General features: G+C 53.7%; 2 protein-coding genes and 1 long non-coding RNA gene across 3 annotated transcripts in view; 2 read left to right on the forward strand and 1 right to left on the reverse strand.

Annotated features, from left to right (window-relative positions):
* Ccpg1 (cell cycle progression 1) overlaps positions 1–699 on the forward strand; it is a 31,844-nt gene extending 31,145 nt beyond the window's left edge. Inside the window, 1 exon segment of the mRNA XM_013510264.1 lies at positions 1–699. Coding sequence (XP_013365718.1) covers positions 1–55 — 55 coding nt within the window. The 3' untranslated portion in view covers positions 56–699.
* Pigb (phosphatidylinositol glycan anchor biosynthesis, class B) lies at positions 697–15,204 on the reverse strand (the record flags this gene model as incomplete). The annotated part of the gene is given in 9 exon segments (XM_013510265.1): positions 697–941; positions 1,740–1,920; positions 3,569–3,782; positions 7,917–7,981; positions 8,851–9,062; positions 10,228–10,279; positions 12,335–12,475; positions 13,466–13,596; positions 15,100–15,204. Coding segments are annotated over 9 exon segments (1,227 nt in total), but the record flags the coding sequence as incomplete, so codon positions are not given.
* Positions 870–3,424, forward strand: LOC106147718. Its single transcript, XR_001232630.1, has 2 exons — positions 870–959; positions 3,091–3,424. It is a non-coding gene; the product is annotated as an uncharacterized LOC106147718 (long non-coding RNA).
* Positions 15,205–17,591: the final 2,387 nt, after the last annotated feature.

Genomic DNA, 17,591 nt, shown 5'->3' on the forward strand with positions numbered 1-17,591 from the left:
CGTGGCAAATCTGGAAACAGAACTGGGGCAGTGGCCTTTTGATCCCAAATACTAATCACACTTGCGTTAAGTTAGAAAACTAAGGCACATGGATGCTTTCTGCACTGCTTGGTGCTGAAGCTAAGATGGAATTCTCCTTTTATTTTTTTTATTTTTTTGGTTTTTCTCCGGTACCGGGAACCGAACTCACGACCTTGGGCTTGCCAGGCAGGCGCTTTTGCCGCTGAGCTAAATCCCCAGCCCTTACTAAGATGGAATTCTCAAGAGGACGTCGCCATTGTTCCGTTTGATGGCTTCACAGCAGTGCTTACAGCGTCAAAAGTTCACTGCTGGCCTGCACTTCATAAACTTGTAGTTTAGCTTTGTTGGAAAAGATGTATTTTTTGGCACTGGAACACACAGTAGTTTGAGTAAGGAAGCCAGGCATGCAGTGGGCTCGGATGCACGAACCGAGTCTTCTATCCAGGCCACCTGGGACGAAGTGTCACTAACACTGCTGTGTGTCAGAGCTGCAGAAAGTGCAGTTAGTTGTGGGCTGCATCTCTAACACATCCTAACCTTCCACCTCTTGTCTTTTTGTGCGTTCGAGAGTCCTCTGACCTGTGAAGTTTGCTGCCCTCAGAGCTGGCTGACTTGTTCTCTGGTGAAACCTCTGTACATCTGATTCTAGAAGAAACAATAAAACTACACCACAAGGAAGACCAGAGGTCTTTATTGGGACCTAGGCGTGTTAGTGCGTGTCTTTCTGCAGTTCCACGTAACCCAGCCCGATCCACGGGGTGCGGGGTCCCTGGTGACCTCGGGACCGCCCACTTTCACACCATACTGGACTTGCGTTCGTAGACGTAAATGTGGCTTCCAGTTCGGCCCTCTGGGAAGTGAGTGTGGAAGAAAACTGCAGTTCTCTCGTAATTCCTTGAGGTTAGGAAAGTGCGGATTTCCTAGGAGTAAATTGATGTGTAAGTGCATAAAGGCTGCGCTTTCCTGAGGCATGTCAAGAGATTTATAACTGTCCTTTCTGACTTCCCCTCGGCACACTGCCCCCCCGTGGGGTCCCCCCACTCCCCAGCAACATCCAGCCTATAGCATGAGGACCCAGGGCCTCTGCTGAGCTCCATCCTGGCCCTTATTACTTTATGTCTGTCTGTGTGTCTCTTTTTGAGAGAGGGTTTTGCTGTGTAGTTCAGGCTGGCCTTGAACTCGCACCGATCAGTCCTACCTCAGCCTCCCAAGTGCTGGGTTTACAGGTTGTGCCCCACTATGCCTGGCGACTTTATTCATTTTTTATTGTGCTGGGATTGAACCCAGGGCCTCACACTGAGCCACATATTCAGCACCCCACCCCCCTTTTTAAAAAATTTGACACAAGGTGTCACTGTCATGAAGGTGCATAACCTGGGTTAAGACTTAAGACACTCCAGTCTCAGCCTCCTAGGCTGTGCCATCACGCCTGGCTTTGGTTTCTTGGGTTTTTTTGTTTGAGACAGGGTCTTGCCATGTAGCACAAGCTGGCCTTGAACTCTGCGGTCCTCCAGAGGGCTGGGTAACAGGCGTGCACCCCATGCCTGGCTGTGGCCTCATTTATGGTAACTAATATACCTTGACAGCTACGGACCTGTGACTGAGCCTGACTGGGAAAGACCAATGCAAAGTACGGGGGATGGCAGGGACCCTGAGATGAGGATGTTGTCTGTTTACCTGTTTGCTAAGCCTGAGGGGAAATAAACGTATCTACTTACCTCCTCCAAAACGCTGAACATGACCAAGCGAGCTGGCAGGGAGCTGGCATCCTGAAACTCCCTCTGTAGCCAGCCTTCGGGGTTGAGGTAGAAAGTGTCTGCTTCATCAAGATACCCACTCTGCCCAGTCAGATCTGGAGGGCACTGCAGGAACCGCAGCGGCAGTGGGCAGTGGACATGGCTGTGGAAGGCAGAGTTGCTGCGCGTTACCACAACCATGCAAAGGGCACGAGGGTCCCTCTACTGTGCAGACCTCCCGCATGCGTCACCAAGTGGGAAGTCTGCGTTGGTGACCACGAGGAATCACAGCTGGGGACTGGCCTCGAGACCCTGCAGGCACACGGGCAAGGCAGGAAGGATTCTTGCTCTTCCCTTCTGCTCCCAGAGGGAGGGCTCACAGCCTTGAGTGGTGTTTTGTTTGTTCGTTTATTTTTTTGAGACAGTGCGTCAATGTGCAGTTCAGGCTGGCCTTGAACTCCCAGCAATCCTCCTGCCTCAGCTTCCCAAGTGCTGGGATGACAGGTGTGCTCCACCACGCCCAGCCTGCTTACATACTTCATGTAGTTGTCAGAGCAACACGTTGACAGATGGGCAATCTCACGAGCTGTTTTTACCATGGTGCTGACACATAAAGGCCAAGAGGGTGGGTCTGTCTGATTCCTGTTGGGACACTTCTGGGCTGGGCAGAACCCTCCAAAAAGCTAGACCTCACTTGATACAAAGAATAAATGTTCCACTGGAAAAGGAGTTTAGTTACATTTATCTGTGAGATGCACAGTTACTAACCTAATAATTTAATTTTTATGATCTTGGAGGAGACCTTATTTCAAAGTTTAAGCAAAAGTTCTGAGAAGCAGCTGTCAGCCGTATATTCTGGGGTAGGCAGCGCAGCTTGAGAGGCACCATTCAGAGCCAGCCTGAGGTCTTACACATGGCCTGTGGCTCTCCCCAGGCAATACCAACTTGCGAAGTTATGTGTTAATATTTGGCATTTTTCAATTGTATTCTCCTAAGATGAGATCCATGGTGATACTAAAGTAACTGCGTATACAGTGCCAACTCCAGACTGCTTAAAACTGGGTGGAGTTAAAGAAGTGGAATTTACCATAGGAAAGCTAGCCCAGGAACCCTCACTTCGGCATTAAAATAGCATCTAGTTGCATTCTCTAACGCATAAGCAATACAGGTGATGCGTGAAGAGATCAGGGCTGACTTACAGCCAGCGCAATAGTGCAGAAGTCAATCTGGATTAGCACCTGGTGTTCTGGGATTGAGAATTGTGTGATAGAAGCTGTAATGAAGACTGCAGTAAGATCGGTGATAACTGAGTTTTTCCTTTTTCTGTCCACAGTACTGGGGCTGAACCGAGAGCCTTGTGCATGCCTGGCAGGTGCTCTACCCGAGCTACACCAAGCCTGTTTTAAGGCATTTCACCAGTTTAAAGCAGGCTTACGTGTGTATTTTTGATTTTTTACTATTTTTCACAGTACTAGGGACTGAACTTGGGCATACTCCTAACACCAAACTGCGTCCCAGCCCTGTGTTTTTAAGACAAGGTCTTGGTAACTGGCACAGTCTGGCTTTGAACCTGCACTCCTCTTGCCTCAGCCTGCCGAGTAGAAGAGTATACAGCCATGTACCAAGCCTGGCTAATTTTGCTAAAAATTAAAATTTACTTAAAAGTATTACATGGTTTTCGTCAACGCAGTTCAAATGGCTTTTAAAACCCATCACTAAAGTGTGAGTGCGTCTTTAGGTTTTCTTGCCATTTGGTCAATAACCAGTTGATGCAAACCCAGAAATTACGGCATCTGGAGGAACCTCCGTACCTGTAGTAGGGCGTGGAGTGGCAGGGCATCAGCATGAACACCGAGGCGGAGGACAGGTTGGTGCTCCCACAGCTGACCTCCCTCAGGTGGCCCATGACGTCGAGCGTGCCCCGCTGGTGGACCAGGCCCGTGTAGAGGGCGAGGAGCGTGTTGGACAGAAGCAGGAAGCTGAGCGCAGGCTTCCTCCAGGCGCGCAGGTGGGCGAGAGAGTGTCCTGGGTGAGGAAGACGCACTGCAGTCGCTGCCGTGACGCTGGTCTCCTGCACTCTCACCGAGTGCTGAGCTCAGTGGGGCTGCAGGGTCTAGCAGTGCGGACCGGAGTCTCAGGGCTCCCAAACCTCCGAGGCGGGGTATACCATGGGGACTTTGGAAGGGGAAGGGTGGGAAAGGCTGTTGCTGGAGGGGCCCAGGGAGAAGCCTGACCCCTGCTTTTCTCACGGGGAAGTGGCTTTTAGAAGAGGAGGTGATCAGTATGATTCCAGTTAGATTTTGCCATCCTAGGACATTTCATTGCACAGCCCCTAACACCGAGATGAAGTTCTGGGTGAAATCCACATTCAAATGGTGTAGCGTGCGGAAGTAGGTCTGCGCCACTGCAGTAATTTGTGACCTGACCTGAACACAGGCCACTCGCACCCCACAAAGGCGGGTAGGGACTTGGTGTAAACCCAGAACACCCGGACATTCACCTCGCACAGTAAGTAGTTCATGTACCACTCGCTGGCTTCTAAAGGACAACCCCCAAGTGCTCAATTCGCTTCTGTTATCTACGCCAACAAAAGGTATTTTCTGGGGGTTTTTTTGGAGGGAAGGCAGTGCTGGGGATTTAATGCAGCCTCCTGAGGGCCAGCCCCTTTCTTTAAATCATGAGACCAGGTTCTTGTAAGTTACTAAATTGCCCAGGCTGGGCTCTAACCTGCGGTCCTCCTGCATCAGCCTTGCACAGTGTTGGGATTATGAGTGCACCGCAGTGCTTGGTTCAGATGATACTTAGTGTATGCAGAAAATGTCTGGGAGAACTAGAGAAATGCCAGCGGTTACCACTGGGGAGGGGGCCCGGCCATGACACAGGGCCACACACGAGCGCATTCCCTGCAAGGCACAAATCCAGTCAGTCACACCTTGCCAGCTAAGCCGTCTTACCGGCTGACTGATCTGGTGAAGTCTGAAGGCCCAAGGACAGCTGTCCCTCAAACTCAGTTCCTGGAAGGGGTCCCCAGTGCTCAAGCCCACAACAGGAGGACACACAGCACGCGGTTTTGCGCACTGTGCCACCTCTGGTGAGCCCACTGTACAGCCGTGCAGCTTCAGAGGGATTCTGCCCCTGGGCTGCCGAATCCACGGCTGTGGGGCGTGTGCTGTGGCTAAGCAGCTCCTGCGCTGCGTGTCACTCAGCCTGACCACACAGGTCGGACTCCCCAAGGGCACGTGGCTCCCCGCCGGGCAAGGCAAGGCTGTGGCAGCGAGCGCGCGGGAGTCTGACCCGTGCCTGATGCCTGCACCCGAACTGCTGAGGAGTGGCGTGTGCAGCCTGTGCTTGGCAGGGGCAACGGCACAACTGATGTGCAAAATAATCCTTCCAACCCATTATTTGGGGTTTTGAGCCCGAGTCTTGCTGGGTGCCCGGCTGACCTTGAACTCATGACCCTCCTGCCTCAGTCTCCCCAGTGCTGGGACTATGGGCAGGTACTGCCTCCCTCGACCTTTTTTTGCATGGTACTGGGATGAACTCGGACTTGGCACTGAGCTCCACCTCCAGAATTCCTACGTTTTCAGAAAGGCTCTTGCCGAGCCGCCCAGCTGGGTTCCAGTTTGCCACCGTGCCCTCTACCTTCCTAGTGCGGCCCCTTCCCTCCTCTAGAGAGGCTGTCAGGTCCACTCAGTGTTGGTGGTGACGGGAGGGCAAGCAGGGGTTCCCGCCTGGGGTGAGCAGTCCGGGACGCGAGACCGTGAGGGTCGGGCCTTGCCCCTGGAGGAAGCGGCTGTTTGCCCCATGAGAAGCCACCGGCCAGGCCCATGGCAGGCATCGTCCAGGGAGTCCCTAGCATTTTAGAGAGGAACTGCGGACCCAAATCACAGCTAAAATACATCCAGGCAGTGGCTTCTGGAAGGGAGCGGAGAGGGACCCTGGGGAACCCATCCTTAAAAGAAATCTACTGGGATGGCCACTGAGATCACAATTTAGAAAAAGGGTAGCCAAATCCAAGAAACTGACATCAGAGAACCCTGGTTCCGAAATGGTGTGGGACACAGCAGGGTCCTGGGCCCAGCTGGCACGCCTCGCTGGGAGCGGAGCCCATCCCAGGGCTGTTCTGTGGGGATCGGGCCAGGCAGCTGGGTTACTGCGACCGGGACCTGCTACGGCAGGTGCCCTCCTGCCCTGCCACCCCACTTTCTATCCCCCGCTGCCGCCAAGGCCGCACGCGCTGCCTCTGCTCCTAACCTGGCCTGGTCCTGATCTGTGCTGACCGCATAGGGTGGAGAAGGAAGAGTTCACAGGTCGAAGCCGAGGCTCCCCCACAGCCCTGAATACACAGAACTGAGCTGCCTCAGAGCCCAGTCAAGGGCTGCCCACCACGCGGACAGCACGTCTAAGCACAGGATGATCCTGCTGAAAGGCAGGCTCTCAGTGGTAACAGCTTTAAGCCACTAGGTTGGCTTGTTTCTATTCTGAAACAGGATTTGCTAAGTTGCTAAACTGCCTCAGCCTCCTGAGTGTGGGACTACTGGTGTGTGCCACCATGCCAGACTAGGCCGCTACGTTTTCAGGTGGTTTGTGACACCTCAGTGGCCGAGCTGTTATGGTTACCTAAAGTCAGGTTAAAAAGATCAGAAGAACAGAAAAAGGCGATGATCCAAGGTGCAGTTGTCTACCAATGCCAGGTAGCCAGGAAAGAGCCAGGCCATCTGCCCTGAGCACCCCCAAGGGGCCCTGGCTGGGTGGCAGCACCCACACGGGGATGGGTTTTGTCCACTCAGAACCACCGTCTGCAGGGAAGATGGCTCCTCTGGCTGGCCTGAGCACCCCATCAGGGCTGGGTCTCCACCCTGAGACTAGGACCAGGCCACCCTGGTCTCTACAAGCTTTGTAAAGAAACAGCTCACAGGAGAACCAAGAAAACCCAGGTTATGAACATGGAAATCAAACCGAGCCCCTAAGTTAATCCCAAGTTTACCCGCTAGTACTCTGCCATGCTGGATTTAATGGTAACTAATCTCAAGTGCCTGTTAAAACTGTTTTTCAAAACTGAAGTGAGGGGCTGGGCCTGGGTTGTGGCTCAGTGGTAGAGCTCATGCCTCGTATGCCCAAGGCCCTGGGTTCGATGCCCAGCACCAAAACAAATAAAATCTGAAGTGAGCCAGTATAGTGGCATATGCCTGTCATCCCAGCACTCAAGAGGCTGAGACAGGAGGATTGCTGTGAGCTCGAGGCCAGCTTGGGCTACAAGGTGAGTTCAAGGCCAGCCTCAACTACATAGCAAGACCCTGCCTCAAACAAATCTGAAGTGTCTGTGAACGTGGCCTACTATGCTTATGACTTGCCAGTAAAGGAAGGTTTCAGCTCATTTCCACAGATGTTGCCACGCAGACACAGATGTGCATCTGGGTTACCGTGCTCAGAGCGCTGGGGTTCTGAAGTAGAAGGTTTGAGACCTGGAGGTCCCCTATCCTCAGTGCCACTCCCTGCTGGTCACTCACTTCCTTCTCTCCCAGTGCAGTTTCTTTCTTTTTTTTTTTTTTAAAGGTACTAATATTTTAAGGAAGCCAAGAATCATTTATTCTGAGTTAAACTCTAAGTTAATAAAATTTAATTCATAGTTTTCCCAAACCAATGTAAAAATTTATGTTTTCCTGATGTGAGTTAACAAAGTTTTTTTAAAAAGTCACAAACAAAGAACTCATGGAAATGGAGAAAGACAAAAATAAAGCCATGGGAGTGAATCATTTTAAAAACTGCATTGGGCCAGGGATTTAGCTCTGGTGCAGCGACTGCCTGGCAAGCATGAGTCCTGAGTTTGATTCCTGGCATTCTCCCGCCAAAAAACCTGCACTGCATTGGTCTTAACTGGGTAAATATTTTGTGGATAAAAATATTAAAAACTGGTTTTGACAGCTCTAAATGTATTTTTCCTTTGTGAAAATGAACACCTTTGTAGTTTAGGCATAAACTTGAAATACCTATTCTAAAACAGTCTTGCTTTTTCAGTGACAGATTTCTAAGAACACTACCCAAAAGTGGTTTGGACACTGGATCCTCATGTTTTTATCTTCAAAGATGCAGGAAAAAGTATTTATTATTTTTAAATTGTTTTATACAATTGTTTTGTATATTAAACAAACCACTTACCACAGAACACCATACAGAATGGTAAGACTGGATAGATAAACCTGAATTCTTTGTGGCCCAACATGCTATAATAATAAAAACATATCGAGAGAAAACGTCATATCACATGGTTGGCTAATGCATTTAAAGCAAAACATCAACAGTCTGTCCCTAACTATGGAAGGCAGGACTTCTTGATCGAGGAGCCGTCCCTACTCTCAGCTAACAGTGACTCCCGTGTGTCTTAGCTCACAGCACACACGGACACCTCGAGGCTTGGTGGGCTCGGGAGGCGGACAGGCACCGAGAGCGGAGAGGCCCGGGGAGACTGTCTGGCTGAACAGGGCAGCGGGCCTGGGGCAGGGGCAGTGACACCCACAAGCCCTCACTGGATGCCAAAATGCTTGGGGCACCAAACCTGCGGTGGACGCATCCCAAAGGTCTGAGGTACGAAGTACACTTAGACTCCAAAGAGTTCTATTACCAGTTCAGTTAAAAAGCACTCAAGTTTGCAATAAGGATGCATACATTTTATTTCAAAACAGAATTTCTCTGACCCTCAATCTTTAAAGTTTTTGTACTTTCTATCTCTCCAGAGCAGCGATGGCAGACATGTTGGTGTCTTTAATGGTAATAAGTAGCCAGCTGCGGCACACGTGCCTCAGGTTCACCACCACTGCTCTGGAAGTAAATGGACTTTGTTCAGCTCCTGAGAAACAGCGAGACCCTTGCTGCTCTGAGCCTTGGCATGGTTACCACTGCTCACAGCACAGGAGTTAAGGGTTCCATTTTACTTTCTTTCTTCAGTGGTGCTGAGGGTTTAACCTGACCTCAGGCATGCCAGGTGAGCTCTCCTACACTGAGCTCACCCAGCCGTCAGTTTACCTTCTAAAGAATTCAGTTCATCTTACCTCCCGGCAGCGTCTGAGCAGGAATACTGAGCAAGCAGCCTCACCTGTACACAAGCAGCGTCCACAGCACAGTCACCAGGAGCAGCCTGGAGCGCTTTGGGGCGCAGAGGCAGCCGTGCAGGAAGAAGGGCAGGTGGGGGCCCAGGACGGCCGGGAGCCCCTGGCTGAGGTACCAGTGCCACGGGTGGGAGCCGTAGAAGGTGCCTGAGCCCTGCAGCACGTTGAACCTCAGGAAGTTGAGCTGCACCAGCGTCCACTGCAGTGTGAGAAGAGACAGGTGGTCAGCACCCAGCATCTGCAGCCCTGGGACAGGACAGGGTCTCGAGAGCACATCAGGGGAGACTGAACACCGGGCCGTGGTTTCGCGGTTTCCGTTTGTAATCCTGACCGGGGACCGGATGGGGTCATTCTCGCTGTCCTTCTAACCAATGGTGCATCCTGAGTTGTGGAACACTAGGCTAGAGGGTTCGAGTGAGTCCTGGCGATCACAAGTGCTCCCACAGCCAGGCGATGTGAGCATTCCATCCAATGAGAAGCTCCTGACAGCAACCCCGCTCCGGGCTCTGGGTCCACGCGGACAGTCTCACTCGCCTGTCATCTGTTGGAGTGAGCTCTGACGCAGGTGGCCCTAGGATGGCAACGGGCACGCGGCCTTGCTCGAGCCAGACGCTGTGCAAGCAGCTGCCCATGCAACCTCGCAAGGTCGATTCTCCTCCGACCGCCCGCGGCACAATCACTTCCCGATAAAGAGCCGCGGCAGGCCAGGTCCAGACCCCATCCCAGACCACACAGCTACTCCTGGAGAGCTGGCCTTCACTGTGGGCCTAAAGTTCCAGGGCCGCAAGAGGGAAGAGATTTTAAAAACACCTCAAGGCAAGGTGTGGGGGTGCACGCCTGTAATCCCAGCACTCTGAGGCAGAAGGGTCAAAAGTCACGCCCAGCCTGGGCAACTCAGTGCCGGTGAAGCCCGGTCTCACAGAAAAGGGACGGGAGGAGGGTGCTGGCAAGGGTGCAGGGCAGAGCCCGCGTTTAAGGCCAGCGCTGCAAACAAAGGAGCGGGAGGTGCAGCTCGCAGCTCCGAGGTGAGGAGCTCCGAGCAAGGGGCTGAGAATCCAGTACTTCGGTCAACACGACTGTGGACTGAGGGTCGATGAAGTCCTTGAGAAGTGTGACCCTTCCCACGCCCAGTGGAACGCAGGCCTGCCCCCGCCTTCCACGGGCTCTTCCAGAGCCCGGTGAGCAGCACCTCGCAGAAGGCACGGAGGCTCGAGCCGGCAACACACAGCCAGTCTCTGTTAGTCCTGTATCACTTCAGGAAGGGTCTGCTCCGAAATACTACTGATTAAAAACCCAGCTTGAGCTCTCAGTGCCGTTAATCACTAGAATAAGAATTGCTGCTGGTTTAATATATTTTTACTTACTTGGCCAAAAAAAATACGGTCAATGACCAGAGACAGAGTCAGAGTTACAAACCTGGAAAACAAGAGAACAGCGACTCAGTCTAAACCTGTCAGAAATCCAGCGCTGCCGTTAGGACTCCACGGGCCCTGCCTGAGAGGCCACTGTAGAGACACTTTACACTTTCACCCAACAGACTTTCGCGTTCTGAAAGCTCGCGCACTGAGATGTACTTAAGCAAACTTTCTAAAATACACACATTAGCTACGGCCACACAACAAACTGCCCCAGGTGTGGCCACTTCACAGCGCGGCTGGCTGCGGAGCTCAGGCTGAGGCCGGCTCATCGGGAGCACGCGGGGTGAGCTCTGCTCACAGGGCGGCGCTGTGCGCAGGCGGCGTGTCCAGCTCCTCCGTGCCCGTGCTCACGCCTCTCCCCTGGGCTGGTGGGCATGGGTGTCGTCTCCTCCACCCGGTAGGCAGCGTCACAGCTGCTAGCCTGTCTCCGAGCGCCTCAGCACTTCCTGGCCCTTCCCACGCCTTTTTTTGAGAGAGGGTCTCACTGAGCTCTGGAGTGCGGAATCGGCCACAGTGTACGCCCAGCCTGGGGTCTTAACTGGCATCGCCCGAGTACAGCCTGGCCGCGGGGCAACTGGGCCCTTACACACAGCCAGCCAGCCGCGCACACGGCCTACGTGCCTCCTGCTTGGGCCCGCGCTGTCATCGTCCCAGGGCTCTGCGGGGGCCAGGCTGAGACTGCACACCTCCTGAGTGTCTCATGTTTCCTGCAACCACTGTGAATGGCCTGTTATCTCCACACCTCTCACTGCAGACTGTAAGGTTATTTTCCGTCATATTCAGTATAAAATGAGAATAATGCAGTACGTTACAAGTTGTCCTAAAAGTAACACGAGGTCCCTCTATACTTTGTTTGGTTTTTTTGAGAGAGGGTCTCACTGAGCAGTGCAGACTCTAGGTGACCCTCATGCCTCAGCCTCCCGAGTGCTGGGATGACAGCAGTGTGCCCACGCCCAGCTCCTGTGTTACAGATGCTGTTGCCATCTGGATGCACAGCTGGGTATTCATTTACCAAGGATGCTGACATGCACAAGGCTGGCACAGCTCAAGTCTGGCCCCAGTGCAGTGCCTCAAGGCCCAGCACATGGCACTGCGAAGTGAGGGATGCTGTCTGCTCCACAGCTCACGCTTTTCCAGGCCGCCTGTTCTTCGCATTTCCCTCCCACGCCAGCACCACGTGCGCCTGCTTCCCCAGCCTCTCCGCCGGCGAGCGTCCGTGCTCATCCCAGTCGGAGCCCCGGCTCCCGCAGCGGCATCCTCCAGACGCACCCCAGGGCCCTCCCCCTCCTGCTCTGCGCGCGGGGGCCCAGGCTGCCTGAGTCAGGGCTGGGACCACAGCGCGCCCCACCGGCCAGAGCAGGAGCCCAGGAGGGCTGGAGGCCTCTCAAACGGCTGCCGGAAGGGCGAAGTCAGAGTTCGCACGAAGTCTCAGTCTGCCCAGACTCACGCCTCACCGCGGAGCCAGCAGCCTCCGAGCTTCTCCGCTTCCAGTCTCCTCTGCTACTGAGGGGAGACACAGGTGGCGACACCCCAGAACCAGGCTTGGAGGTCCCGTGTGAGGACCATTACGAGGCCCGTACAGGGCCAAAGAGTGAGCGTCTCTACCATACACTTGAGAGATATTCAGGAAACCAAGCACAGGGCAATTCAAAGCTAGAAAAAACTGTGAAGACTCATTTAAACAAAATATAACCAGTATCACAGACACAAAAACACACAGTTAGAAATGCTCTATCTCCTTGGACTGAGTTCTCACAATATCAGAAGATACAATTACTAACTGAAGCTGGGCATGGGGTGCACACCTGTAATCCCCAGCACCGTGGGAAGCTGAGGCAGGAAAACTTCCAGCTCAAGCCAGGCCTGGGTAACTTAGCAACTCTGAGACTCTTGTCTTAAAAATAAAGACTAAAAAGGCTGGAAATATAGCTTAGCACAAAGGCCTTGAGTTCCTAGCACCATTAAAAACAAAACAAAACCCCTCACACCAGCCCTTTTCACACTTTGTCATCTACAGCTCAGTAAACTGACGGACAGACGCAGCCAGGCTTACCCGACAGGTAAGAAACTGTGCAGAATGAGACGGCGCCTGTCCTGCTCCCGCCACACGTGTCTGAGGAGCAGTGGGACCCACGGGATGATGGCTGTGGGGCGGACCAGGCAGGCCAGGGCCACCAGGGAGGCGTACTTCACGCTGCACAAAGGAAGAGACGGGATGGTCATCTGACTGTCCACACTGAGACAACTTTTTAAAAATTAAATGACAGTATTCTGCCAAGTATGGTGGCACGTGCCTATGTTCCAGTCCCCTGGAAGGCAAGGCAAGAGGATCACAAATTCAAGGCCAGCTGGGGCAACTTAATGAGCCCTGTCTCAAGATAACAGCCTCCGTCTGCCTGGCCTCTCGAGGACTCATCCCGGGTGCCTCAGCAGGGCACCCCTGCTGCCCTGGGTCCGGAGCAGAGGTGACCTCGCTGTGCGGGAGGGGCGCACCACAGCCCACGCCCGTGGCGCACAGCACCCACTCCTCCCAGCGACCGCTGCCACCGCCCTTCTCCTCTCAGGCAGTCCTGCAAAGCTGCCCAGGCTGGCCTTGAGCTGGTGAGCCTCCTGCCTCAGCCTCTGACCTCCTGCTTACCTGCACCACTACCTGGGTCAGAGCTGATGACGCCTCGCTTCTCCCCCGTCCGGCCCTCTGCTGCCTTGGACCGGAGCCTGGACCCGGAGCAAGCGCCCCTCCAGCCGCCCCACACCCACTGAGCTGCAGCCCCTCCGCTGGGACACACGAGGTGTCTTCATCTGCCTTCCCTCATCGAGGCTCTGGGAGGCAACTGTGGCCCATGCTCTGGCTGGGGTGGGGAGCCGGGAGAGCACGTTGGGGGGCTTGCTCACGACTGGGCCTCTCCCCCACCCCAGGCCTCCTCCACTACTTCAGTACCGCTCCCCAGGGAGCCTGCAACTGCATCCTCCTGTCTCTTCAAGTCACCCTGCTGCCTCGGGAAGCAGCCCCAGAGGACTATGTGCTCCGGCAGCGCCTGCATCCCTGAACGGACTTCCCACGCTGTGAGGCTCTCCTTGACTGCTGGCCCACTGTTCTCTGCTTCTGGCGGAACGACAACCTGGATGCCACAGGGTGATGGTGTGGCGGGTTTCGCGCGCAGCTGGTAACAGCGCTGGAGCTCACCTGTGCGTGGCCTTGGAGCCCTCCAGAGGATAGTAGGAGAGAGCAATGGTAGTAAGAATGGTCTCCATGGTGTTCGTGAGGGTCCGGGTACAGCAGTACCACGTAAACCAAGAGCACAACTGGCAGAAAAACTGAGAAAAATCACAAGCATGGGAAAACGCCGCGCACCTTCCGCCGGAGAAGCAAGCAAGCTGAGCACCGCCCAAGCCACACTAAAGGCAAGGGACTTCCAAGTAGGACAGCAACACTGCCGTTACGGGCTGAGGTCAAGCATGGTCTACGGCAACGTCAGGTCATGTCTGTTCATGATCGGAGTTTACACATCAGCCGCATTTCCATGGCGCTGCATTCAACTAGAATCCCACTTCCCATTCACGGAAGACATGAACAGTCTTTGCTGGTAATCTTCCTAGAGGACTGAACTTTGCAACTAGATTCTCCCCATCAGGATTCCTGAAGCTGCCTCTCAAACAAGTATTTTGACTTTTTTATTGAGCTTGATTTGGTATGCTGCCCTAATTCCTAACTGATCCCTTTTTTTGGTTTGTTTTAAAGGCAGGGTCTTGCTATGCAGTTCAGGATAGCTGTGAACTCACTTTGTAGCCCAGGCTGGCCTCAAGTTCACACGTTTCTCCTGCCTTAGCCTCCCCAGCGCTGGGATTATAGGCCTGCGCCACCATGCCCACCTTCCTGTTTCCTAAATGAAAATTAAACACAACAGAAATTTTGAGAAGGAGCTACGGAATGTTAATTTGAAAACTGACTAAGTTACCGAGCCAGATTTTGGAGGAACATGCAATCAGAAGCATCAGTGAAAGTGTACAAAGCAAATGCCTTACACATAACTTGTTAGTTGAGGCACGAGTGTTAAACACCTGACACTAGCTTCCTGTCTCTTTACATGTGCCGTAAAAACATTCCAATTTTCATAAAGTTAAAAGTATTTCTTAAACTGGAGAAAGGATTCCAAAGACAATCTGACCTTCGCCTGTGGTTTCACGCTGTCTTAGGTTGGCACACAAAATACAAGCACAAAATAGAGGCTGATGCTGTACCTGAAACGGGTGCTGAAGCCGTAAACTGACCTGTCCTGTTTAAGTATAAAAGAACACACTGCTTGCAGAAACACGCCCTATGTCCAGTTTACTAAGAAGCTACATTTCACAAGTGTGCTGGTAACTAGATTTCTTGGAATCTGGATGTACTTTCCAACAGAAAGATTAAACATATGGCAGGACTGCTCATTTGGGGAGGAGCCACGTGTAGAACAGCAGTCCTGTGTTCAGGACCTGGAACTAGGACAGGGGACAAAGCCCGCCTCCTGCAGTTCCTCCTTACTCCGGCCCTTCCAGCTGGGGGAGAGCTGAGGTCTCGAATGCCAACCTTGGGCAGCGACTGCACCTGACTGCACCTCCAGGGCTCCCGGCTGGGCCTCGCACCGCAGCCACTAGACTGGGAAAAACACATATGCGTGCACACACACACACACACGCGCGCGCGCACGCACACACACATGCACACATGCCTGCACACCACCAGCACCAAGTCCCGCTCGGTCCCGTAAGGAGCAGCTGGGAGCCGCCATCCACCAGGGAGGACAGTGCCCGCAAGAGCCACTGAGCACAGGGACTCACCACCCATCCGGCCACCTCCTGGGTTTCCAGCCGCCGCGCCAGTGAGTAGAGCTTCACATCTGCCACGGCCGACAGCAGAGCCTGGGCGAATCTGGGTGTCCAGACCTGCGCCGGGTACAGGGAGCAGAAGAGACGGACCCGCTCTCAGTCCAGCCCAAGATGCCCCAAGTCAGCCAGCCAGCCCAGCCAACCACAGAGAGCCTCCTGCAGTACACACAGGAGGCACAGCCTGCCTGCTCTGCAAAAGCAGGTGCTCTTCCATACTTACTGAACGCCTCAGAGACACAAGACAGGTAGTTTTACGTTCTTGTTTTCATACACATGCACATACATGCACACATGTGCACGTCCATATATGCACATATACACACACGCATACTCAACACTATCTTCTGCAATACTGGGGATTGAACCCACAGGCCTTGCACTCAGCTCCAACCCCAGCCCTTTTTGTACTTTTTCAGACAAGGTCTCACAGAGTCACTAAACTGCCCAGGGGTGGCTCGAACTTGGGATATTCCTGCCTTAACCTCCTACAGTACAGTATTCCAGGTGTGTGCCACCATGCCTGTGAGACTGTATTTTAACTTAAATATAGCCACTTGATTAAGATTCCAATTTTTTAACTCTATTTTAGAAATATATTTTTAAATAGCAGCACATACCTGTAACCTCAAGTACTCAGGAGGCTGAGGCAGGAGGGTATGAAGATCAAGTCCATCCCAAGCAACTCAGCAAGTCTCTGTCTCAGAATGAAAAAAGCAGTGCTGCTGATGTAGCTCAATGGTGGAGCACCTGCCCAGCAGGCACAAGGGCCCTGGCTTTAATCCCCAGCACCACCAACAAAACACCACACCTATTTCATTAGCACACACACCTGACCCTTGGAAATCAAACATTTCCAGTCCAGAGCTACTGCCGCACTGAGTACTTTACACCATCTGCTCACTCACACGATGGTACAGGGAGCTGAAGTCATTTTTCCCGAGGCTGTGGAGCTGCTGGGCTCAGAGCCCCTCCTACCTGCAAAGCCTGTGGGAGGCAGCAGCCCGCCTTGCCTGTGCTGATCCCTGCCCCGCCTGTGCATGCTCCCACCCTGCAAGTGTCCCGCAGGCCTGCGGTCAGACCTTGGAGAGTAACTGTGGAGAATGGTTCGCAGGCAGAGCACCTGCCTCAGTCGACCTGGATGCTGGGTCCCAGACCAAGAACAAAGATCTGACAACCAACTCACATCAGAATCCACGGTAATCGCTGGTACAGCACAGCTAAATCTGGTGTGTGCAAAAGATGCTTCTAAAAACTTCCATGTGAATCTGTCCTTTTGCTGAATGGACTTGATTAACTTTATACTGAGGGCTGCTTTACAGCCAGCTGTGGGCAGCTCCTGACTGAGCTTTCCAGGCCAGTCTCCAGTCACGTGGCTGGGTCTCTAACCTGCCCCAGCGGCCTCTCCCAGCTCCGTGGCTGGTCACCACAGCTCCTGGCAGGGCCCCTCCAAGGGGCGGCAGAGAGCCAGTGTGCCCTGTTGCGAGTGAGCGTCCGGTGTGTTCCGTGCCCACTTTACCAACTGTCTGTGACAGCTGAGGAATGGGGATGCGGGCTGGACAGGGAAGCCTGGAGCAGGGTCCCTGCTGCTGCTTGGGTCAGGACCGTGTCCCCGGGCCGACACTGGAGGCCTGAGCTGTGGGGCTGGGTGGGAGCAGGGAAGGAGACATGGGCACCCGGCCCATTCTCACTGCGTCCCTAACGCAGGGAGGGCAGCCAGGCCCACCTGGGCCAGCCCACTGCCACACCACGCACAGAAACTCCAGGACTGCTCCGGGACCTCCGCGAATTCCTTCTAGCTTTGTTTCAGCAAGGGAAAGCTAACCGACGGGGATTATGCACAGATCTTGGAAAGGAAAACATTTTTAACTGAGCAGTAAAATCAGTGCTGTTCTCAATTCCCAGTCATTAGCAACCTCTGCAGACATTTAAGACAGCGTGGTTTTCTAGGCTGCGGGAAGGACCTGACCAAAATTTAAAACTGCACAAAGCTTCCGGCCAGGAGAAGGACAGCGAGTGGGGCAGGAAGGGCATGAGGGATGAACCTCGCCTACAGCCCCCAGCTCACACGTGGGTCCTGACCCGGGCGAAGGGCAGTGCCGCCCCGTCACCAGCCCACCCCCCTCAGCCGACAGCTGACACCAGCCGTGCGCTGAATTTAAATCTCAGAGCCGCCAAACGAAAAGATAAAGCTAACTTCATTCTGCGTGACCTGATGTTGCATACCTGGCATACATGTTGAACACGTGAATCGATTTACAAATAGAAGCTTTGCTGTTTTGGTAGCGGCCTACTGACATCCAGCACGTTTGCGTTTTACGCTCACGACACCTTTCCGACTGGAGGAGCCGCGGTGCAGGGCTCCGGCAGCCACGCGCGGGCGGCCACTGCCACAGCGGGCCGCGCAACCCAAAGCCCTGCGCGGCCGCACCGGCAGCAGCGACGCC

The sequence above is a fragment of the Chinchilla lanigera genome, unplaced genomic scaffold (genome assembly GCF_000276665.1).
Source record: "Chinchilla lanigera isolate Chin_1 unplaced genomic scaffold, ChiLan1.0 scaffold00008, whole genome shotgun sequence".
NCBI lineage: Eukaryota > Metazoa > Chordata > Mammalia > Rodentia > Chinchillidae > Chinchilla > Chinchilla lanigera.